General features: G+C 36.8%; 1 protein-coding gene across 6 annotated transcripts in view; it reads right to left on the bottom strand.

Annotated features, from left to right (window-relative positions):
- The window catches only part of WWP1 (WW domain containing E3 ubiquitin protein ligase 1), a 133667-nt gene that overhangs the window by 12808 nt on the left and 95255 nt on the right, over positions 1-25604 (bottom strand). For all 6 annotated transcript variants that reach the window (XM_019453395.2, XM_019453392.2, XM_019453393.2 and 3 more), the window contains 11 exons: positions 23902-24076; positions 21607-21661; positions 21438-21522; positions 21180-21308; positions 18270-18345; positions 18091-18162; positions 16100-16188; positions 12456-12615; positions 8797-8930; positions 8568-8708; positions 4118-4238 (listed from right to left, as the gene is read on the bottom strand). In XM_019453395.2, coding sequence (XP_019308940.1) covers positions 4118-4238; positions 8568-8708; positions 8797-8930; positions 12456-12615; positions 16100-16188; positions 18091-18162; positions 18270-18345; positions 21180-21308; positions 21438-21522; positions 21607-21661; positions 23902-24076 — 1237 coding nt within the window. The remainder of the gene's footprint in view (positions 1-4117; positions 4239-8567; positions 8709-8796; positions 8931-12455; positions 12616-16099; positions 16189-18090; positions 18163-18269; positions 18346-21179; positions 21309-21437; positions 21523-21606; positions 21662-23901; positions 24077-25604) is intronic.

The raw sequence follows: 25604 nt of genomic DNA, 5'->3' as shown, positions 1-25604 counted from the left end.
TGATGTATCTTCCCATCTATTTAAGTCATCTTTTTCTTTAAAAAAAAATGTTTATTGGGGCACCTGGGTGGCTCAGTTGGTTAAGCATCTGGCTTTGGCTCAGGTCGTAATCTTGCAGTTTGAGTTTGAACCCCACATCAGGCTCTGGACTGACAGCTCAGAGCCTGGAGCCTGCTATGGATTCTGTGTCTCCCTCTCTCTATGCCCCTCTTCCCAGTCGCACACTGTCTCTTTCTCTCTCAAAAATAAACATTAAAAATTTTTTAAAGGTTGGGGCGCCTGGCTGGCTCAGTCGGTTAAGGATCAGATTCTTGGTTTCAGCTCAGGTCATGATATCACAGCTCTGTGGGTTCAAGCCCCACATCGGGCTCAGTGCTGGCAGCACAGAGCCTGCTTGGGATTCTCTCTCTCCCTCTCTAGCTGCCCTTCCCCCACTCGTGCTGTCTTTCTCAAAACAAACTTAAAAAAATTTTTTTAAAGAAAAATAATTTTTTAAAGGTTTATTTATGTTGAAAGAGAGGGAGGGAGAGAGACTCCCAAGCAGACTCTGCACTATCAGCACAGACCCCCATACAGGGCTTGATCTCACGAACCATGAGATCATGACCTGAGCTGAAATCAGGAGTTGGACACTTAACTGACTGAAACCATGCAGGCGCCCCAAGTCATCTTTAATTTTTCTGAGCAATGAGGTCTTCCATGCCTTTGGTTACATTTATTTTTTTGATGCGTTAGTAAATAAAACTTTAAAATTTCAATTTCTAAGCATTTGTTGCCGGTACATAGAAAATATATACTTGATTTTTTAATTACTGGCCTTCTATCCTACAGTCTTGTTAAATTTGCTGTTATTTCTAGTGTTTTTTTTTCTTTGGTAGGTTCTTTAGGAGTTTCTAAGTTGACTATCATATGTTATTATCCATGGATAAAGGCCATTTTACTTCTTTCCAGTCTTTATGCTTTTTGTTTCTACTTTTGCCTTACTGCACTGGCTGGGCCAGTGGGGAATATCTGGTACAGTGGGTAATATAAAGGATGAGAGTTTTGCCCCTGTTCCTAATCTCAATATGAAATATTTAAGATACCACCATTCACAATGATGTCAGGGTTTATCTTATTCGTTGATCCTCTTTTAACAAACTGAGAAAGTGGCCTTCTATTCCTAGTGTGATGAGAGTTTTTATAAAGAATGATTGTTACATCTTCATAGTTGAAACATTTTAACTTGTAAAGGGGCATGATTATCAATAATCATTATTTTCAATAATGGTATACATGCCCATTATTGTGGTATTATTCATGGTTAAGAGAGATGATGAATGGATGTAAAAGAATAAAAATCAAGATAAAGCAAAAATAACAACAAAAAAGATCTATATTTTCTCACAGTTCTGTACCATGAACTAAAGGCAAATCAGTAACAATAAGAGCTTTAGTCCCCTTATATGTAAAAGGAAACTATCACATGGTCAAACTATTTCACAGGGCTATGCATGAGACAACTGTATCTACCAAGGGCTATATGAAAGTATGCGTCTCTTCATACCCTTTCAGATCTACTGTCTTAGTTTCATCTCTGCTCTAATGTTGGACTCTGGCTGTAATATCCCTCTTTCACTAGGTGTGCCTCCAAAGTAGGAGCTTTTTTATTAGTTTTTAAAAAATTTAAATCCAAGTTAGTTAACATATAATATAATAATGATTTCAGGAACAGAATTTAGTGATTCATCACTTACATATAACACCCAGTGCTCATCCCAACAAATGCCGTCCTTAATGCCCATCGCCCATTTAGCCCATCCCCCCGACCCAACACCCCACCAGCAATCCTCAATTTGTTCTCTATGTTTAAGAGTCTCTTATGGTTTGTTTCCCTTTCTGTTTTTATCTTATTTTTGCTTCCCTTCTCCTATGTTCATCTGTTTTGCTTCTTAAATTCCACATGAGTGAAGAAATCATATGATATTTGTCTTTCTCTGACTTATTTTGCTTAGCATAATACACTCTAGTTCCATCCATGTTGTTGCAAATGGCAAGATTTCATTCTTTTTCATCGCCAAGTAATATTCCATTGTATAGATATACCAAATCTTATTTATCCATTCATCAGTTGATGGACATTTGGGCTTTTTCCATACTTTGGCTATTGTCAGCAGTGCTGCTATGAACACTGGGGTGTATATGCCCTTTTGAATCAGCACTCCTGTATCCTTTGGATAAATACCTAGTAGTGCAATTGCTGAGTCGTGGGGTAGCTCTATTTTTAATTTTTTGAGGAACCTCCATCCTGTTTTCCAGAGTGGCTGCACCAGTTTGCATTCACACCAGCAGTACAAAAGAGTTCCTTCCTCTTTCTCTGCATCCTCACAAACATCTGTTGTTGCCTGGGTTGTTAATTTTAGTCATTCTGACAGGTGTGAGGTGGTATCTCATTGTGGTTTTGATTTGTATTTTCCTGATGATGAGTAATGTTGAGCATCTTTTCACGTGTCTGTTAGCCATCTGGATGTCTTCTTTGGAAAAGTGTTAAAATAGGAGCTCTTAATGGTATGGAATACTTTAGGTGTACACATTTTGAAGACACAAAATTATTTAATTTTCTTCAGATTCTTAATGAAGTGTGTGATTTAAAAAAAAGATTAAATACTGCTATCTTCCATTCTATTCTTCTGATGTGTTTCTGCTAATCTGTGTAGTCAAGCTGTTAAGAAAGAGATGTTAGCCAGATTTATAGAGTCTGCATGTCATCCAGGCTCAGAGTCCTTATTTTCATATACTTGTCAGTTACCAGAAGGCGAATTTCTATAGGGGAATATTACTGTATATATAAATCATCATGCTAACTTTTTATATGCACATTTGATTATGGTGTCTTAACAGAGAACCAAAGATGGCTAAAGTTAAAACACTATACCCAAAGCAGGCAGAGAAGAAATACCAAGGACCTTCCCTACAGCCCTGCCTTGTGTTCTAATCTATATGGGGAAAGAAGACTTCAAGAATTCACCATAACTAATCATTAGAGAAATATAAATCGCAACCACAATGGGATATCACCTTATACCCATTACTATAATAAAACAGAAAATAACAAGTGTGGGCAAAGATGTGAAGAAACTGGAACCTGTGCACACTTTTGGTGGGAATGTAAAATGGTACAGCCACTACAGAAGTGTGGTAGTTCCTCAAATAATTAAACACAGATTTACTATATGATTCACCAACACCACTCCTGAGTATACATCTAAAAGAACTGAAAACAGACTCTCTAAGAGATATCTATAGATCCATGTTCATGGCAGTTTTATTTACAGTAAACCAAAAGGTAGTAGCCACCCAAATACCCATTGACTGACGAATAAACAAAATGTATAGATATATACATACAATGGAATGCTATTCAGCCTTAAAAAGGGAAGGAATTCTTACACATGCTACAATATGAATCAACTATGAGGAACATTATGTTAAGTAAATAAGCCAGTCATAGTAAGACAAATACTGCATTATTTCACTTACAGGAGACACCAAGAGTAGTTAAACTCATAGAAAGTAGAATGGCGGGGCCAAGAAGGAGAAATGGGGACCTGTATAGAATTTCAGTTTTGCAAAATGAAAAAGTGCTGGAGATTGGTTGCACAATAATGGGAATATACTTAACATTACTGAACTGTACAATTAAAAATATTCAAAATGGTAAATTCTGTCATGTGTACTTTCCCACATCCCTCCAAAAAAAGAAGTTCTGATATACTTCTAATAAGTCTGAATACAGTTAAGACCACTAAGAACTCATGACTTAAAAAACTGATCTTTGGGGCAACTCACTACTAACCCAGGATTTTATTAAGTTCCCCAAGTTATTAACAAGGTTGAACTCATTCTTCAGGATAGGGGGCACTGATTAATGACTTTGTGCCCATGACATCATCATGGTTTAGAGAACTTAAGACCATCACCCCATGCTGGGATTTTAATACATCCTGAACACTGAGATGGATAAGAGAACTCAAGATTGTGCCACATCATTTAAAAATGTGTGGACATCCTGTAGAAGCGCAAAAACAGTCCCTCCTCCCATTAACATCTTCTAAACAGCATAATAAAAAAGCCTAACCTCCAATTCTTTTTCATCAAAGTACTGTAGCCACTGAAGAGGAACAACTTCATTAAAACCATCAAGGAAAGCTTTGGTCTGTTCTTGCACTCCTCGAGAAAAACGCCACTCTGTCATTAAACTGAAAATAAAAACAATATTTAAAAATAGTTAATCTGCATGTGAGGTAAAAGCTTAGAAACACCAACTACTTCTAAAATTCCGTCTCTTTTTCCAAATATACCATACATATGTAACCTACACATGTTTGTGTGTTTATGTATGTAACACGTTTTTCCATGAGGAAATCAGTTCTAGCACATCTGTGGCTAGCAAGGATGCTTTTCAAAATAGGAAGTTCTTTATTTGTCAGTAAGACAGCCACAGTTCAACACTTACTATTTCCTGTTCGTGTGTAACAAATAATTCCAGATAGTGTCTAGCTGACACAGTAAGGGAAAGGCTACAGTCATTCAACAGGTTCTCCTCCCAGCAAACCATTCGCCAAGGGAGACTTGAGAACTCTGACTCAGCCTTGCACAGCGGGGAAAGCAAGGGACTGTCTCAGTAACAGTCTGTCTGCAGGCCATATGCTTAAATGCAGTATGATCCCTCTGTCTGAGAAGGCTTAAAGCTGGGGAACTGGTTCTTTACATGTTAATTCATTAGAGAGAACACAAAGATTTCCTAAAAGAATAGAAAAGACGAGAAGAAACATTCCGAGGAGACATATAATGCAGACATACAGGAGGGAAGTGTAATATAAAGAAGTAAGGAAGAGAATCTGTATAGTGACGCAGAATCTATACAAGGGGCCCTGACAGTAGGTGGGTCTGGAGGTCCCTGTGGAAGCAGCACAGACTACTGATGAGGAGAAGACACCAGAAACAGCAGACAAAGGGAAAGGCGATTATCCACATTCCTCCCCTTCCAAACGCCTCTTCCCGTGTCCCAAAGGAAGCTGATTTTATTCTCTGCTGAGGCAAACCTTTCATCCTTGCTGCCTCTACAACTTTTCTTCATCAATAACTCACCTTCTCCTGCCCATGCCCTCAACTCTACCTTCCTACCCCACTTCCCATTTGCCCACATGGATGCTCAGACCATTATTTTCCAAAACCCTCCCTTCAACCCAGTGTTTGCTTTTAACTACTGCCTTTGCTCTCTTTACCACCACTCCTATTAGAAGAGTACTCTATCCTGTCTCCACTTCTCAGCTCTATTCATCCAAATTTTAAACCACTGTAAATGTCTGGGTTTTCAAGATTTCGCTCTGGGGGATAAACAAATCCCTTCACATATGTCACCAAAGAAGTCTCAATTGCCAAGCCCAATGCCCTCTTCAAAATTACTCCTGCTGCATGAACTTCCTGTAACACTGGGTGTTAGCATTCCCAACCCTCAGAGTTCTCTGATCTGACAATACCACCGCTCCTTATCTGACTTAGCTACTTTGTTCCTTTCATTGGTTTCACTGGTCCATAAATGTTGGCATCACTGAGCTCTCTGCCTTTTCTTTTCTAGCTCTTTACTACTTAAAGATAATTAACATGTTCAACTGTTAACCAATTCAGAAACCTCAAATATTTCATTTACTAGTATTTCCCCCACTACATGTAATCAATCATTGAATCTGAGCTATTCTATTCCTATAATATCCTCAAAAATCCATTCCCTCATTTTTACCTCACCTGTTTCAGGTAGGTCTACAATACCAACTACCAGAAGTTTGAAAGAGCCTTTTAACTATGTTAAGATCTCTAACTACTCCCCCTTCCATCCATCCCTCTCAATTCATCTTCCACAAAGATGCTAGGATTAGCCTTCCAGAAATAATTCTGATCATTTTATCTTAGTTTTCGTTTGTTTTTGATGACTCTCCTATTAGAGCAAAAATCCAGGTTTCTTAGACATAAAAGTTTCCTTAGACTAATGCAAATCTGGCTACCATTCAAGGCTCCTAGCTAGCCACTATATCTCCTCTGTGGCTGTAGATTCTTGGGATAAATTAATCCCTTTAATACCTCAATTCCTCTGCTTTTGCTATTTCCCTCCCTCCAAAAAGCACTCCATCTTTTCAGACCTAACATGCAATGCCATGGGAAAAACTTTCCTGAGTCCTAGCAGAATCAATCCCACTCTGGATTCTGACAGTATTTCATACATCTCTCTACCATTCGTTTACTCAGAGATTAACTGCGGTACACTAAAACCAAAATATCCCAATTAAAAAAGAATAGTATTCTTACATAATTTTAAAGAGCAAGATTAAAAAAAAAAAACAAGATTAAAGTCTGTTATTGTTTCAGAAACTGAAACAATTAAGCAAAAATTGTTATATTCAAGATTAGATATCAACTCTTATATAACAGGTATTACATGGGCAACTCTTTAAAAACCAGTTATCACCTTAACACAAAATATAAAATACAAAGTAGCAAACTAAATATGGCCTTTATATGATGAAATTTTGTTTAATCTGCTTTTGATATTTGAAAACATTGACAGCATTTTAAAAATGCTTCGGATGTGCTATTTAATAGCTATTGTTGGTTTCTGTGGAAAGCTTATGGCTTGAATACAAAAAGCCCAGCGCCTTATGGAACTATCTTTGGAAACATACTGTTTTCAAAATGGAAAAAACAATTTAGCTATTTACAATACGAGTAATAAATGCTCATTATATGACAAAGAAGCAAAACAAAAATACCTCAGATAATATAAAGATACATAAAGAAGAAAATCAGTTATTAAACTGGTTTTCTCCACTCAGAGAAAACTAATTAAGCAGAAAAATAGGAAGAGGCCTAGAATGCCACACTGGAATAGCTGCATTAACTTAATAAGCAAAGAGACATTAAGGATGTGAAATTGAAAGGCCATAGCAATTTTATGGGTTAAAAAGGGAAGAAAGGATTGTTAGCTATGTCCTTTTGCAAAAGCAATACATCAATTAAACAGTCTTTGACGAAATTACCTCACTTTAGAAATCTATGCCACAAAGACAAAAGCAGCAGATATACACAGCTTTACTTAAGGAAGTTTTCTTTGCCTTTGTTTGCAGTGGCCCAAACTGGACACAATCTGAATGACACTTACTAGCAGAAAGGACTACTATAGTATGGGTATACCATAATTTATCTAGCTATTAGAAAATGTGTTAGGTCTATCTCTACTGACCTAGAGGATGGAAAAAGCAAGCTAGAGAGTATGATACGATCCCATTTTTGAAACAAATATCAAGAACATAAAGTCTGAGACGATGATGGCACCAAGAATCCAAGGGTAGTACCATTAATAGAGATAACAAGGCCAAGTAAGGCAATAGGAAAAATAACAGAAAGAAATTTGATTTTAACTTGATTTAGTAGTTGAGGAGTTGACAAACTATGGCCCATGGACCCAATCCAGCCCATCACCTGTTTTCTGTACAGCATGTAAGCTAAGAATAGTCTTTACTTTTTAAAAATGATTGAGAAAATATTCAAAGATTATCTGACTTGAAAATTATATGAAATCAAATTTCAGAGTCCACAGTAATTTTGTTGGAAACATAGACAGCAACATGTATCTGTTCATATTTTGTCTATGTGCTTTTGTGCTGCAACAGCAGAGTGGAATAGTTCCAAGAGAGATTGTATGCGGCTCACAAGCCTAAAATATTATCTGGTTCTTTCACGGAAAAGTATGGATCTACCTGGAAATTATTTCTAAAGTTCAGATATTACTTTATTAGAAAACTGAAGCCATGGTGCCAGTCTATTTAGAGAAGCAGGTTGAATAAAGAACCTTGGAAAAATATCCACATTTAGGAAAAGGAGTTTTAGATAACCATCGTTAAAGAGAAATTAAAGAAAATCCATGAGGTGCAGATCACGGGATTCAAAGGAACAGTTTCAAAACAGAGGCTGTGGTGGGCACTGTGAAAAAAGTTAGAGAGGAAACGTGAGATGGAAGAAGAATCGAGCATTAGATTACTGGTCACGGCTTGGGCTACAGGCTGGGCTTTGCTACTACCGTTACAACAGAGCACCCTAGGTTCTTCATCTAGAAATAATGAAACTGCACAGTCTTTGCAAAGTCCTTTTTAGCACCAATGTTCTATAATTTTTGATCTGGACAAAGATGGGAATGCAAGTGGGAGTGGGAAACTGAAGGTCACTATTCTCATTTCTAGAACACTGATTGGTACTGTTGAGAAGAACTTAAATAAATGTTAAGCCATGAGAGGCAAGGGAAGTTATTTTAGTACATTTGAATTTTTTAGTCCTGTGAGAGCATGTTTATAAACTGAGATGAAGATTGAGTAGAGAGCAAATGACAGAAAAGGATACGTGAAAGGGGGAATGAATGCGGAACAGCTTCCCAGAGGAGTGAACGTGGAATCAAATGAAGGGTACAGACAGAGTTGTTAGTTCTGACATGCTTTAGAAGTTCTAGAAATTAAGGCCAACCAAGTATATCACCTTACCCAATATATTCATCTTTGTTCTCCTCAGTCACGAGGATATTGGAACCTCCCAACTTCAGGTCATGTGAAGTAACCTTTCCCAAAATTTCCATGTCAACAGAAAAGTACATTTCTAAGCCACATTCTTCAATGTTGTTGTCTCTGGGTGATAAAAACATATATGGACTAATTAACCAGATATCTAAATTGTCTTCAAGAAAATGCCTTACTGAAAGACAAATCTTCAAACCTTATCCAGATAAGGGAGTTATAAAATTCAGTATCAATAGACTCCAAATCCTTAATAGTCAGTTTTTTGCTTAGCATACGCTTGTAGAATGGTAAAGAGAAACCAGTATCAATAAACTTCCCATGAAAAAGTGCCTGCCAAGAAAAACAAAAAATTTTACTTAAAAATTTATAAAACAGTAATTTTCTTATTCAAAGCACACAATAACAGAGAAATCATGAGATTTCTCAGGCCATGAGATTTTCACAGGCCAAAATAAGCACTTAAATAAGTAACCAGCGTAAATCATGAAAACCAATTATATAAAATGCTAAGTATGAAAAACAAATGACAGAGTTAAATAACAAACACTTAACTATATCATGTCCTATTGATAACTATAAGGAAAATAAAAGAACAGTACCAAAACCCCCACTCTTTCTAGTGTTTTATAAATTAAATTAACCTAATTGGATGCAGAAATACAGAAGGAGCCTCAGCACTCCCATGCACGCACCTGGCAAGACCCCTTCTTCACGCCTCTTCTGACCACAGTTGCCTAAGAGATTTCCAGGACTAACAGCATTTGCTTTCACATCTGCTCACAACAGCCAAAGCAGGAAGCGCCAGATCCCCTCAGCACCCCAATTCTCGCCACCAACTGCCCATCTATCTAAAAATCTAATTCCATTTCTCACACCTCCCCTAACTCCCAAAACCATCTCTATGCTCTACCCTGTGAGGCTCGTGATCCATCAGCAAAATCGCTCATATACTCAAATCATTCTTTGAAGATCCTTTAGCATCTTGCTTAACAAAAATCTAGTGTTTTTCTGAGGACTCCGCTTCTAAGTCCTCCCAAAGGGGTGCTGTTTCTCTCCCATCCCCCTCATGTCACCAGGCCTGGAAGTAAGGCATATGTTGCTCTTCATTACTATTTCCTCCTCCCTAAATCTGCCTGTCTTTAAGCTCATGCCTTCACACTGTCATTGGTGGCTAACCACCCCACCCCTGTCCGCATTTCACTATCATCCCTAGATCTCTGGGTTTCTCCTTGTTACTCCATCAATGCTGTGTTCTTCTGTGCTACCGTCATAAATAATTTTGGACAGTCTAACATCTATAATGATGATTCTCTTACTTTCCTGACTTTTTAGTCCTTTCAGTGATCTTAGTTTTTCATTTAGCTAAACGTTCTTGACATCATACCTTAGATACTGTTATTAGCAACCACTGTATTTCTTCACAAACTCAATTTCAACCACCACCTAATTTGCCAGCTCACTGCCTTTTGCAGTGATACCTACAACTTTTGACCCCACTGGGATCTAAAAAATACATAGAAACTTATCACTGTTTCTCAGCTTCTCAAAAAAGTTATTTCTCCCCTTATTCAATTTTGATTCCACCATCAGTCGTTAAAATTACTCCCTCGTATACCTCCAAACCCAGCTTCCCTTCAATGAATTTCTGGCAAAATATAAAACCCTGCTAAACACAACTCTTAACCTACTCCCTGCCTGTGTCTGGGCGCTGAAACATGCTAGAAATGCATATACAACCATGGTGACTGGTTCATGACCAACAACCTCGAGTGGGAGCTTAGTGCTACCTGGTAATCCTAATGCCCCACTACATTCACTCTCCCAGATGACTATTTCATTCCTCAAATACTTCTTTTCCCCACTCCCACTGAGCCTATGATTTTGCCGTCTATTTCAGTGAGGGAAAAGAAGCCATCAGAAGAGAATTTTTGTGTATTCCATCAGATCTGCTCACTATAAGCAACTGAATCTATTTACTGTATTAAGTTATCTATTACTTCTATGTGGACTACACAGATCTCTTCATCTCTCCTACTCAAGGTCATTGCTCCCATAGTCCCTATCTCTTTGACCTCACCAAATTCTTTCCTCTTACTTGGCCATCATCATCTGCAGATAAATCGTTTATTCCCCACCCATTCCTTATTTATTTCTAGACACTGCCCAATTCCCTAAATGGAAGCAAACTTCCTTAAAAGGTTTATATTTGTTGTCTCCATTTCCTCTTCCATTCTCTCTGGATTTCACCCCCACCAACCATTCCTCTGTACTGCTCCGGAATGCCTTTCCCCTGGCCAAATCAAATGGTTGCTTCCCATACCTCATCTTGCTCAGCCTACCAGAACCAAACATAGCTGATCATCTCCCCTCATCTTCTAGCAAGGTTCTTATTTGAGTCTCCTACCTCCTCCACGGCCTCGGCTCTTTTGCTGGTTCCTTCTCATCTCCTTGACCTGCAATGTCCTTAACCTTCTTCTCTGTCCACACTTATTCCTTAAAAGATCACAAAGCCCTATCTATCTAGATACCCTCTCATCACCAGACTTCTATAGCCACCTACTCTACATCTCCATTTGGATCTATAGGTATCTAAAACTTAACAAACCAAATCCAGTTTCTTGATTTTTCCCAATCCCCCAAATTTGCTCTTGCCACAGCTGTGCCACCTTAGGAGACAGCCACTGCAACCAGACACATTTTGACGCCATACCTGACTCTCTCACACTATGCATCTAAGCTGTCTGAAAACCCTGTTAACTCTAACTACAGAATATATCCCCGAATCCAAACCACTTCTCACGACGATCTCAACTGCTACACCACTTAGGTCCAAAGCCACTATCATCTCTCACGTGGATTGTCATAAATGGTCTCTCTGCTTCTATGTTGCTCTCCTCTGCACGCAATTATAGTCTCTTTCCTACACAGCAGCAAGATAAACTTCATAAAAGCTAAGTCAGATCATGTTATTTTGATCATGTTATTTCCTGCTCACAACCCTTAAGTGCATTTCCTAGAGGTCCCACACAGTACCTTTCAACCCCATCTCCCACCACATTCTCTCTCATATACTCTGCTCCAGGCATGCCATTTCCCAATCAAAAATGTAACTACACTTTGGAGACTTTTTCTTGCTCTTCCTTATGTCTAGAATGTTATTCTCCAAGATATATGCATCATTCAATTCTTTGCTTTCACTTTTATGTTCATGTGTGACCCCTCAGAGAGGCCACTTCTAATCGTGCCATATAAAAAAGCAACACTCCTTTTTCCTCGGCACATACTTATGTGTTATTCTGTATTTTTTATGTGTTAACTCTTCTAACAGAAGGGTTACAGAGAGAACGGGGACAATGTCTTTTTATCATGGTCTCACCTCTGTCATACTACCATGCTATAGTAGGTGCTCAATAAATATTTGCTGAGTGAATAAACAGGTAAGAAAGTACAAACACTTCTGAAAAGATAACAGTTCCACACCACAAGAGCTTCTGTAAAGCTCTGAAAATTCCCAGCACATCAGTCAAGTCCAAATGTTATACAACTCAGATTTTCCTTTTATACAAAAGTAGTCACACTATAATTATGCTTTAATTTATAAAATAAAAGGACTTTTAAAGACCAAAAGGCTACATCAATAATCCTTGTATTCATAATCTTGGTTTCATATAGGTACTCAAAAAATAAATTGTATTTTGGTATTCTCCTTTCTAGGCAGACTTCCTTGGTAACAAAGTTTGGGAATATATATAAGGGATAATGCGGATCATTTTTTAGTCTTCTCTAAAATACTTTTGAGATAAACAAGTTTAAGTAAATAAATGAATAAATAAATAATGGAAAATCAGGACTCACCATAGCAATAAAGCGGCCAATAAAACAGAAGTACGAAAGATGGTCTGGATTAATGGTTGATGCTGGATTTATTTGTAGACAATAGTTGTTCTTGCCAGCATACTCAAATAAGCAATACATGGGGTTCAAAACTTCATGTGAAAGCAAGAAAAACCATTCTCTAAAAGAAAAGATAATTTTTTAGCATTCATACATACATGAATTTAAAAACAAACCTAAATACACTCATGTACATATCATACCTCTGCTCAACAGCCTGTAGTAACTTGGCTGCCCAATTCCTCAGCCCTCCAGTTAAGTCTTCCTATGATCTGGCCCTCCAGTCAGTTACCTGCAGTTCTTATGATGCCAGACTACAAACTCAATGCCACTCACAGATAACATGCTTATTTTTATGCCATACTTTCATCTGGCTATGTCTCCTCAGTGTCAAGCCAGCCTATGTAGGTCCCACTTTTTCTTTCAGCACAACGTAGATCCATCCCATTTAAGCAATTTTTCGAAGCAATTTTCAACATATTTATTTGTATCAATCACTGAGTACTCTGTGGTATTGTGGTAACAACCACAATATTATTCATTTTCCTATACATGACCTGCCCATCCACTAGACTATAAGCTCCTCAAAAGCAAAAGCCACGTCTTTACATATATTTTTGTAACTGACTCACAGGCATTTTAGGATCTATACGCAATAGGCTTTAATAAGTATTTGCTGTTGATACTGACAGACACAGCACTGATGCTAAGGAATGGTTTTTATTGTCAATGTATTACAAATGAAACAAAAATTTAAAAGATGAAACCTTTAAATGTGATAAGCATTCTCTAACTTTTTACCATCAATTTTGCCTCATGTAGCAAAGTCCAATACATATGAGATCCAAATAGATAAGAGATTAATAATTTACATATCAAAATAAACCCAATTTGCAAGATTCTCTTCAACGGTAACTGCTTCTAAAGCAGGGTTCCAAGCTCAAATGCTTACAGTGATTAGCAAGTGGCTTCCTTCTGTACACAGCCTCCAATGCTCTACCTAGCCCCAATCTCCCATTCTTCACTGTATCCCTAATAAAAGTTATTACCAGTTTTAAGGAAGAATTATTTCTCGGCATATAATCATTGTCCTTAGATGACAGGGGAATGGTGGGCACAGAGTGAAAAAGAGTGTATACTACTCTATAGGAATGAATCAGCTACTCAGATTCAGCCAATTGATGCCACGTGAGAAGCTGCCAACATGGGTCTACGGTTTTTAAAGAGAACCCAGAAATCTTGATTCTTAAGCATAATTTAGTGATTTTCTTTAATGTATCAAATAATTGAAAAAAAAAATTTTAAATCACAGTGGGGGCCATTACTAGGCAGGCTAGATCTGGCCTGGAAGCCTTTTTACAAACACTGTTCTAAAGCTTTAAAAATACAATCTCAGAAACTGTCTGACAGGTAGAGAAGGTAGTCTTTCGCTAAACAAAATCAACTAAGAAATGATAAACACTAATCCACAAAACTAAATCCAGTCCCAACATAGTAGTTGAACTAAGTGACTTCCCACTGTGACAAGGCTGAGGTAAGACATGTCCCCAGGGAAAAGGGCTGACGGATCTGTGAGAACGTGTTTAGACACAGAAAAACCAGAAATAGAATTTCCAGTTGCGGCAGATCACTTTTAGCAAACTAGAAGCCCAGAGAAAACGGAATACATTTAAAAGAAGAATGTTTATGTATAACATGGTATCTGACCTATATACCCTGACATTAAAAGAAAAGAAGAAAAAATTCTAATTAATAAGAGGTGGAAGAGTTCACTTTCAACATATCCTTTTCTATACTTTCTAATAAACTAAAGAGATACAAGAGGTTAAAAAAATTATGAGACAACAGATGAGCTAGCAGAGCCTAGAGAAGAAAATGAAGAAAACAGTAAAGCCACTAATGAAGAAAAATCACATTAGAAGCAACAAAATGTAGGGCAGTACTGCAAACAGTGACATGAGGATAGGTTTGAGAAAATCAAAACAAAATAGAAAAGCACAAAGATAAAAATAATCAGAGATAAGATGACAGACAGGTAGGACTGACGAAGAAGATTCCACATACCCATGACTGATGTTCCTGAAGAAAAATGGAACAAATGGAACAGAAAAAATATTCAAAGACATAATAGAAGAAAATTTCCCTTAAATTAAGAAAGATCTTAATAGGTTCCTAAGAAAAGATATAAAACAATCAACAATTAATGAATTAATGAACTTCAAGGAAAAGGACTGTGTGGGCATCCAAAGAAAAAAGTTTCCTATAAGGTGCTGGCTTTCCACTTCACAGTGCTGTACCATTCAATGCTAGAAGACAGTGAAGCGAGGTCTACAGAGAAGGGGACAAACTAGTGTTGCATAAGACATTTATATCTAGTGACGTTGTTTATATACAAAAGCACAAAAACACATTTTCAAATATGCAAAACTAAAGGAGTATATCACCCTTGTAAACTCTTGAATAAACCAAAACTAATACATGAATCAAAATTAAGAATTTGGGAATGAGAAAATCATACTATGGAGTAACTGGCTAAATGCATTAAAATGTCAAAATATAAAACTAAACCCAACCAATGAGGTAAGTATGAGTGCAGACAAGAATAGGAGTATTATAAAGTCAGACATTTTAAAAATAATACATTTCATTTCTAACGTCTACCTTTCTTTTTAATGTCTGAAAATTTCTGAAATTGAGATAAATCAAAATAGATGTAATATGAACATTTAGTTTCCTTTCTGAAAAAGCTTAATAATTCACTGGATGAGAAAATATGCTAACTAACCAAATCTGATAACTCCACATATATGCTCCCACCTATTTGTTTTTGTTCACTGTACTAAAGTTGTGATTTTGTAATTCTGTACAACTATGACATATTGGTTTAAAAGATGTGTTTCTATGAAAAGCAAGTTTAAGTCTTTTAAAAGATTTAAGGAAGGTGTGTTCTGCTGAAAAATAAATTGCTTTCAAATTAGGTTTGGGTGAAGCAAAAATTTTTTAAGGTTTTCATTAAAAAAAATTGAAATTAAAAGGATTTCCCATCATATTGCTTCACATTTTCTGTTAACAATGTATTTAATAAATGTAAAACTATTCTCAAAAGGATTCACACTGTATTAAAACACAAACATAAAACCAACATACACTGTTAGAATAGTAAAAATTAACCTTATGCATGTTGATCTATTAATTATGATATCTGCATACAATGTAATATTATGCAGACATTAAATAAGAGTATCAGTGCCATTAAAATAAAGGAGAGTATTATCTCCATATATGATATGAAAATATGTCGATATAAAATGATAAAATCAAGTTACTACATTGTGCATGTTATATTAAAACTGTTAAAAAAAACAAAAAACAGCATATGTACTATATCACACATACATACAAATTTATTCCTATGCAGAGAAAATGTAAAGGATAACCAAGACAGGAATAATAATGGTTACCTCTAGAATTGTGCTAATATTTTAATTTTTGTTTCTAAAAATAACTCTGGATTGCTACTGAAAAAACGTTTGTATCTTTTCAAGAATACATCCACTACAACGGAGATATATTTATTGCAAAGCAGATATGTGTTTTTATTTTACCTTGCTAGACCACCATAATCAAGTCCTTCTTCTCCTCTAAATATTACATATAATCGTCTCCTCAAGTCATAGGGTTTTAATGCCATAATCTAATTAAAAACAAAAACATGGATATTTTAACACTCATATACAGTGCAAGTTTCTTCCAAAATCATTCAACTTAAATTTCATTTGTATTTCCAGAATTATACATTTCCTTATCTCATACAATGCCTTTAATTAAAGAGATCTATTGATGTGTTCCACAAACTAGTAGAGATGTACCTTACTCTATTATGCCTCCTGTGATTCACTTTCTAAAATCTCTTTCCCCTCGTCTAGTATTAAATGGTAGTTCTACTTTGGGTTAGTGGCAAGAGGAAGAGTGACACAGAAAGTTTTTAAGCTTAGAAAATATTCAGTCCCCTGTCAATCTCCAAATTTTACCAAAATCTTGTAAAAGCTGACTTATAAATTTTTGTAACTAGCAACATTTGATGAGAAGAGCTTGTTGTAGGTCCTCCTTATACCACGGATTTCATTTATCAGTAGGAAAGGAACTCAGCTAAAGCAAAGAGTTATTTACAGATACCCAATTTTCATAATCTTTAATGGCTTACATTAGCGATACTAGTAAACAGGCTTTACTTCTGAATAAAAATGAATTATTCCACCACACATATGACAAAACCGAAGCCAAGACTGGCGTGTCTGGGTGATGGCACAGCTTACCAGCAGGACTTCGCTTGGTAGGCAACCATGCACATCAAATTGACCATGATTCTCCCCACACCAGAGGACAGAGCAAAGTAAATCTTCCATGAACTTGGATGTATACTTGCTAAAATAAAGCTCAAACAGAGCTTAGAACAAGCTAAGAATTTATTAACTCAAACCAAAAACTTAACTCAAACCAAAAAATTTTTTGATAGTAGCTATATTAAATATCATGCCCAAATTCCAACAGCTAGTAAAATTCAGCTAGGATCTGCATGTTGTTGAGTCTGGAATGCTGTTATTCTATTTGGGCTTGTTTATGTAAAAGTCCTTGTGTGCCTGTATACAAAAGGAATTTTACTTTATCATTGTAATACTGGGGGGCAGGGTATGAGCATGCTCAAGTGGGGGAGGGGCAGAAAGAAAGGGAGAGGGAGAATCTTAAGCAGGCTCCATACTGAGTGCAGAGCTCCACACAGGGCTGTATCTCACAATCATGAGATCATGACTTGAGCAGAAATCAAGAGTCAGGCCCTTAACCAACTGAGCTACCCAAGTACCCTCGATTTATCATCTTTAAATATTCTGCAGATGATCCAGGAAAGGTAGACATATTCCATTCGTTCATTCATTCACCAAATGTTTACTGAATACCTGCTATGTGCAAGGCACTAGCATAACAGCAGTAAATGAAGTAGTCTGTGCTACCATGGAGCTTACATTCTAACAAGGGAGACAAATAAAATGGGTCAGATAAGTGTTACAGAAAAGAATAAAGTCTCAGAGGAGAGCAGGTACTGCCATTTTAAACTAGTGTGCTCAGATGAGGTCTCTTTTAGATCACAACCTTTAAACAGAAAGCTACAAGAGATAAGAATAAACATTAAGGTTACTGAAGGAAAACTTGAATGAAAGAGAGTATCTATACTGATTTAATTTTAATTTGGTAGTATTTACCAAGACTTGTTTGAGTTAATAAAGTCTTAGAAAAGTAAATAAATGTCAAAGTGTGTCAACTTGCTCCGGAAGCTGTTTATTTAAAATGGACACAATGATAATAGCTATCTCAAAGGGATGTTGTGAGGATGAATTAAATGAAATGATAAACCTAAGATGCCAGTGTCAAGCATCTGGTAATCACTGTATACATGATGGAGTTTATTATGATTATTATTATAATGCACGCTCAGTGAGTGGCAGTTCATGGTTTAAAATTTCTAAACTGTAACTCCCTTCAGATATATAGAATATAATCTGACAAGCTGTACTATTTATCCTGATAAAATCTTCCTTACCTGTTGGAAGGAATCTTCGAACAATGTCTGCCGGGATACATTGATCTTTACGTGACTGGGTAGTGCGTTAGACTAAAAACAAAAATAGTATCGTGATATCATGTAAGTTATAGTATTTGTATAGTACAAAGATAAGACTAAATGATTACAAACATAAGATTTATTTACCACTGTAGTACCTGGCACAAATAACGGAAGTGAGCAAGTTTCCACCTAAAGCTGCGTTCATAAGCAATCTGTGGACCACCTTTAGTTCTAAAGGAAAAACAAAACAAACATGTTAGTTCACAATAGAGTTGGATATATAATATTGTGGAGTATACCAGAGTCCTACAAATGACCACAGGAAAGCTATTTGCTGGGAAAGAAGATAAATTTAGTGGGCTAAGAGGCCTGAAAAATGAGGACACACACAAAAGTAAGACTATATATAGGGGTGGATCTTTTGTAACAAAGTTAAATGAAATATTAAAGTCTGTTACTATTAAAAAAAAACTTTGATAATAACTTAAATCTAAGGAGGATAGAGGCTCTAGACAGAAAAGACAGGGAAGGAAATTCTACCACATCTTAAGCCCAATTCAAACTAAACATTGGTGAGAAAGTATGCAAAGCAAAATCAATTTCTAAGAACGAGTGACATCTAGGTCACACAGCTCAACTGGTAAATGAGGGAAGAGACAGAGTGGGTGGCATGTAAGGGACAGGTGTGAGTCACACTGGGAAGGCCTGGGTCTTCTGCCTACTGACGGAGAGCCTAAGATACATACATAAAGAACTTTCATGATCTTAGGGAACATTTTGTAATGGATGCAAAATGTTCTCTTATGTTGTCAGGTTCAAGTGAATTCATTCAACAAATATTTATGTAAGACATACTACTACCTGGCACTCTTCTAGTTGATGAGAGTGTTATGTGTTAACAGGTAATGATAATGTGTTTTTGTGGAGGTTATATTCCAGTGAAGTGGAAAAACAAGAAACAGAATAAATAAGTAAATTATATACGAAGTGTGTTAGAAGGGGATAAATGTCTTACCACTCCTCCTCAAAAAGAAAAAACAAGAATGGTGCCTGGGTGGCTCAGTCGGTTAAGCATCTGACTTCGGCTCAGGTCATGTTCTCACAGTCTGTGAGTTCAAGCCCCACGTCGGACTCTGTGCTGACAGCTCAGAGCCTGGAGCCTGCCTCAGGTTCTGTGTCTCCCGCTCTCTCTGCCCCTCCCCCACTCATGCTTTGTCTCTCTCTCAAAAATAAACATTAAAAAAAATTTTTTTAAAGAGAGAGAGGAAAAGGCAATGTAAAAGGACACAGAGTGTATAGGGAGATGTTTTAATCCTGAAAAGGGTGAACAGAGTTGGGTTCACAAATCAATATTTGAACAAAAACATGGAGGGCATAAGCCATGTACATATTTGAAGAAAGAGCAGAATAACAGCTACAACCCAGAAGTAAAAGTCCAGGTGCTTGAGGCAGAGCTACGTGGCCAGTGAAGCTGAAGCAGTGTGAATAAGGAGAGAAAAAAAGAGATGAAGTTGAAGGGGTAACGGGGATCACATTTTTTAAGGCCTTGGAGGCCATTGTGAGGAATCTGCTTTTCACTGAGATGGAAATCACTGGAAAGTTTTGTGCAAAGGAATGACTTTTTACTACTTGCTGCTCTATGGAGAATAACATTATATGAGGTGTGGACAGAAAGCAGAGAGGCACCGTGCACTCCAGTTGACCAAAGTAGTGGCAGTGGACATGGCAAGACATAACGGGATTCTGGACACACTCTGAAGTTGAGATGGCTAAAAACGTACTGTGTCAAATGCTCCTAAATCAAATGAGACAGGACTGCAACCCACCCCTGGATTAACAATTAACAATGTGGAGGTTGCTGGTGCCCTTAACAAGTTCAGGGTCAGTAAAACTCCTTGTAATCTGTTTGAAAGAGTAATTAGAAACAGCAATATAGAGACAATGCTTTCAGGTACTTTTCCCATAAGGGGCAACAATAAAAATGAATTTTCACGGAATGAATTTGAAAGGTAAAAAGTTGTGTTTTTTTAAATTTTATTTTCAAAGGTTTATTTCTTTATTTAGAGAGACAGCGTGTATGCAGTAGAGGCACAGAGAGTGGGGAGGGGGGGCAGGTGGGCAGGGAGGAGAGAGAGAATTATAAGCAGGCTCTGTGCTATCAGTGCAGAGCCCGACGCAGGGGTTGATCCCACAAACCGTGAGATCATGACCTGAGCTGGAATCAAGAGTCTGTTGCTTAACCAATTGAGTGCCACCCAGGGACCCCTGTTTATTTGTTTTCAGTCTAGGAGAAATCACGGGTGATGAGAATAATTCAGTAGAGGAAGAAAAACTGATGATGGAAGATAGAAAGATGACAATTGCTACAACAATTAAATGGGAAGAGGGAGAAAGATCTAGTGTGCCAGTAAAGGCACTGGCCTTTGATAGGAACAATGATAGTTCACCTATAGGATTAAGAGGGAAGACAGATGCTGGTAGGTGGGTAGATATGACAGTAGGAAATTTGAAAAAAACCTTTCATAAAACTATTTTCTTAGTGATGCAAAGATACCACACTTAAGAGTAAGGATGAAGGTGAGCTCTACTTTAAGGTCTTTTTATCTGGAAGACTCAAATTTGTTGACATCTCATTCCTTCACACTGCAGTGGCACGATGTGACTGTTAAATCTGTGCACAGACTACCTCGGTCTGAAACCAGCTCCATTACTTGCCATCTGATTTTGCGCAAGTTAGTTATGTCCCCTAAGCCTCAGTTTCTGCACTGAAAAAGGGAAAATAATAGTATCCACCTCAAGGGGCTGTTGGGAAATAAAATGAGCTAGTTTATACAAAGTGCTTAGAACAATCCCCCACATACAGTAATCACTAGATAAATATTTGCCATCATTAACACATTATGTACTACAAATTCAGTCTGTAGTAACATAAAGCAAAGATGTACGCATACTGAGCTATTACTTGTCTAGGTTTTCTTGATTGACAGAGTACAATCTGTTGCTGAAGTTGAGGCTAAATTTTTATGTCATTAAACAACACTTAAGTACTTTAGGTTTTCACTTACACAGATGACTTCCCATTGCGAGGATCTTTGAATGTTGTTGTTCTTGTATTATGATCAACAAAGTACCTAACGCCTTCCCGAGTATACCTGATTTCCCACCCTTCTGGCAGGGGTTCTTCATTCTGTAAGCTAATATATAAAGTTATAATCACAGGGTGAACATTTTCTAGGTACTAAAAACATCTGAATCAAGGTTTACTTGATTTTACCTACAGATGCATGTAATATTACTTAAGTAAGGCTGTAGTACACACATACCCTTGAGTTCTTGGATCTTCCCACTGGGTTGTTTTTGTGTTATGATTCACAAAGTAAACCCTGTCAGTTGAATCCACTCTTTTTTCTAAAAAATAGAGTGAGCACAGCATTTAATAACTAATTATTACATATATCTTCAGATATTTTTACCAACAACATATCAGCTTACCCCAGCCTGGTGGCAAAGGCCCATATGGGTCATTTTCTGCAGCTAACATTGAAGCCTGATTGGAGAAAGGGTTCGAGGGGAAAAAAAAAAAAAAAAAGAACAGTACTTTAATATAAAAGCAGAGATAAACCGAACACTTGATAGAACCACATTTTATAATAATTTTCTAAAAAATGATAAAGGAATGTGAATACAGTCATTTCAAGACACAAAGTACATTTAAACATGTCATGAGTTAAGAGGAGTCAATCAGTTGATAAAGTTACTAGTTTTTTAAAGATGACTTAGAAATAACTAATTCTGACATCAATATTTTAATTTCTTAGCCCTTCTATAATAATCTACAGGAGTGAAATGAGAGAAGAGCATATAGAAAATTGTGTTTAAATGAAAACTACTTGTTTAGAAATACAATACTAATCAGTTCTTCTTAAAACAAATGCCTAATTCTGTGCTGACAGCTCAGAGCCTGGAGCCTGCTTCGGATTCTGTGTCTCCCTCTCTCTCTGTCCCTCCCCCACTTGTGCTCTGCCTCTTTCTCTCAAAAATAAACAAACATTAAAAAAATGTTTTTAAACACATGCCTATTAATAAAACCAATATTAAAATCCAGTATCATCTTTATACAAATACTTTTAATATTAGCATCTTTTGTGTATTCATCTACAAAACACATTCATGCTTACATACTGTAAGAATGACAAATACAAAAACTATCACCTGAAAAATTATTTAATGATAAAGTATATGATAAAATGATACATATTTTATAACCTTATAACAGATACTGTTAATTTTACCATCAATTTCCCACTCCTCCTTCCTTGACACCCAAACCACTGTTTTCTTCAAGGCAGAAATGTATCCATCTAATATTCCATTCCCAGCTGGGTTGGTAGAATGACCAATTCTGGCCAGCGAGCTACTGTCAGAAGTCCCTGGTAAGGGCATCCCTTTCCAAGCAAAAAGGCAGGGCTTACTAGATAAAAGTCATCTGCCCTTCTCATTCCCCTTTCCCTTTCTTCTTGCCTACAACAGAGAATGAAGTCCAAAGGGCAACAGCTCTGTATGATAAAGGTGAAGCATGAAGCATGATAAGGATGTACCAAGAACCTGGGTACCAGGTGGCATTACTGAGCCAATGTAGTGTTAGCTCTGGACTTTCACCCCAGACTTGTATATACTTAGATAATTACATCTCAATCTGTTTAAAGGTGTTCTATGCAAGAGAACACATTTCTAATACATCCCTCTGACCTAATTTTGCCCTGTTTCCCTAAGGTTTTCATGTATACAGACAGCAAAAGCACACAGTACATAATGTACAAAAGCACAAAGTACATAATTTCTTGTTTACTACATACAGCTGAACAGTGAAATCTTAGCACAGATTTCTGTACAAGTTACCGAAGGACCAGAAACTGGTGGCAGCAGGAGATGCTATGAAGGCTGGGCTGGCCCTGTCCCTCTCTGCTGGCCACAGAAAACCAGGTGAGTGGGTCAGACTGCAAATGAGAACTTATTACTTAACCTCTAAAGAAAATGGGAGTTGAAAGAGCCAGCCTGAGGCAGGATTCTGAAAAAAGTTATTTAGGTTTTCTTTTTGTGTCTTCCCTAATTCCTATTTGCTAGCCTCCACATTTTGGGTTTTCAAGTTGCCTCAAAACACTATCCAGAGATGCCCAGTACTTAAAATTTGTATTTTCCACTTCCTGTAATCAAACCTATTTAACAGAGATTACCCGCTACCCCAAGTCTTCTTGTAGATGTTTGTTTACAGCAATAAATGAACCATCAATTGGTCAAATTTTCAGACAGCATTAGATTTTTTGGACAAAGCCATCTCCAATCCCAGGAATATCTTCGGTAGGCCAAAACACATGAAAGTGTTGTTTCTGAGATTCTGAGATGGGAATGAGAACAGCTGGAAAATGGCAAGACTGCCCTTAAGTAAAATCAGGAGGTAACTGGTTTGGTTTAAAGCAAGCAAAATGATTCTAATTAAAGGTGGAGGATTGGGGAGTTAGTAAAGACAAATTATTTCATTAAGAAATTCATTTATGAAAACTACCATTTAGTAAAGACAAAAACAGTATGTATTTAATGTTAGTAAACTAGAATTAAAAAAAAAAAAGCTTAAAGTGTGTATGTGTATCAAAAATACTTATATCTTATTAAAGAGTAAATAAAAAATATCTTGCAATGTAGTCTGTAACATTTAAAAACCACCAAAGTCGAAAAGAGCAAATGCCTGAAGGAAAAAGTTGTGTTGATATCGTACAATGTGCTAATTACCGAATAGAGGTATCGTTGGTTGAACTGTTGCATAGCTCCCTGCAATTGGTTCCGCTGAGACTGCCACTGTTCAAAATTTCGAACAGACTCCATGGTAGGCCGCTGCCAGGTTGTTGTTCTGGTGTTGTGATCCACATAATAAACTCTTCCACGATCATCAACTCTTCTTTCCCAACTACCACAGGATAAGCATTAATAAAAAGTAAGCAAGAATGTCTTAATACAAGAAACTGGAAAGTAATTAGTTAACACCTAACTCACATGATTTAAAAATCAAGTCTGAGACATGAGCAAACAACTTCAAAAAAATGTAAACATTGATATTCTTCAGAGAAATTACAAACATGTAACTTGCTTTTTAGGTGAATTATCTTCCCATTCTACCACTACATGATTTCTAAAAAGGGGGCCAAAGACTGAACAGTCTCTGTTCAATCTGACCACCTTCTTTTTCTTGATAAGTTACTGAGCGCTTACTATATACCTAGTAATCTGTCCCTCTAACCACTGCCTACATTCAGGGTTGTAACTCAGTTCTTACAGGTCTTCAACATCCTGCTGTTACACAGCTGCTGAACACAAATGCAGATCGAATCATGTCATTCCACCTATCATGGCTCTCCGGCACAGCATAAAAATGAACCCATTCACCATTTCAGCCTCCTCTCCCCTAAGATCTTTTACGAGGCCCACATAATAGCCAAATCAACTACTTGCTGGTCTTAAATGTATATGTTTCATTTTGTCATCCCTTTTTTTTCTGAATATTCCCTCAAAACAAAATGCCCTTCCCTATTTCTCCACCAACCAGAGTTCTCCCCATCCTCCAGGGTTCAGTTAACCCTAAAGCCAATTCATGCCATTAACTTAGTTATCTAGCTATGTTCGAGGGACGAGGCAAGCCTAGGGTCCTCCTTTATGCCCCCATCCCCTCTCTCACAAACACTTCTATAAGCCATTAACTTATACAATGATTTAGGAATCCTATCAGCAACCCATCACATAAAAATAACGTATTTTTGTGAATATTCTGGACTTTGAATGTGTTTTATATTGGTGGACTTTAAGTTGCATCTGGAAGGACATATTCTAAGAAGCAAAGACAATAAGGAGATACTGCCAGTCCAGGCAGAGAGTTCAAGGAGAATATAAACAGTATAATTCAACTAGCTATCAGCACAATATGTATGAAGAGCTATTAAAGATAAGAGCACAAATGAAAAGGAAGACCAATTTTGTGAATACAGAACGGCATGAATTTATATAGTGTGTAATAGAAATATTTTTATTAAGACTGTCTATAATTTTAGCCATAATGTAATATAATTTTACTTGCAGCAATCTTTTAGATCATAACTTTGAACTACTCTAACGTCTCTTATGTCATTAGATCTCATGAAATAATACAGCTTAGATCACTACCTTTGGAGAACACACACATAAATTTTCCTAAATATGCTTTTCATTCCTTAAAATATAATGAATGACAAGCACTAAAACTGAACCAAAATTCTACAGCTACTCTACAGTAACACATGCCAGTGTTTGATAACCTCTTGAGGAAGCCCCTTCAGACTAATAGTAAAAGAGATACAATATAACAAATCTCATTTACTGAACAGTCATTATTCACAAATAAATGAAGGAAAATATAACATGTACAAGGAAAGAATCATTTTATGTTGTAATAAATTTAAGAAATC

Source organism: Panthera pardus, unplaced genomic scaffold (genome assembly GCF_024362965.1).
Source record: "Panthera pardus isolate Hobbes unplaced genomic scaffold, ASM2436296v1 HiC_scaffold_7, whole genome shotgun sequence".
NCBI lineage: Eukaryota > Metazoa > Chordata > Mammalia > Carnivora > Felidae > Panthera > Panthera pardus.
This window is presented reverse-complemented; position numbering and strand designations above follow the sequence as displayed.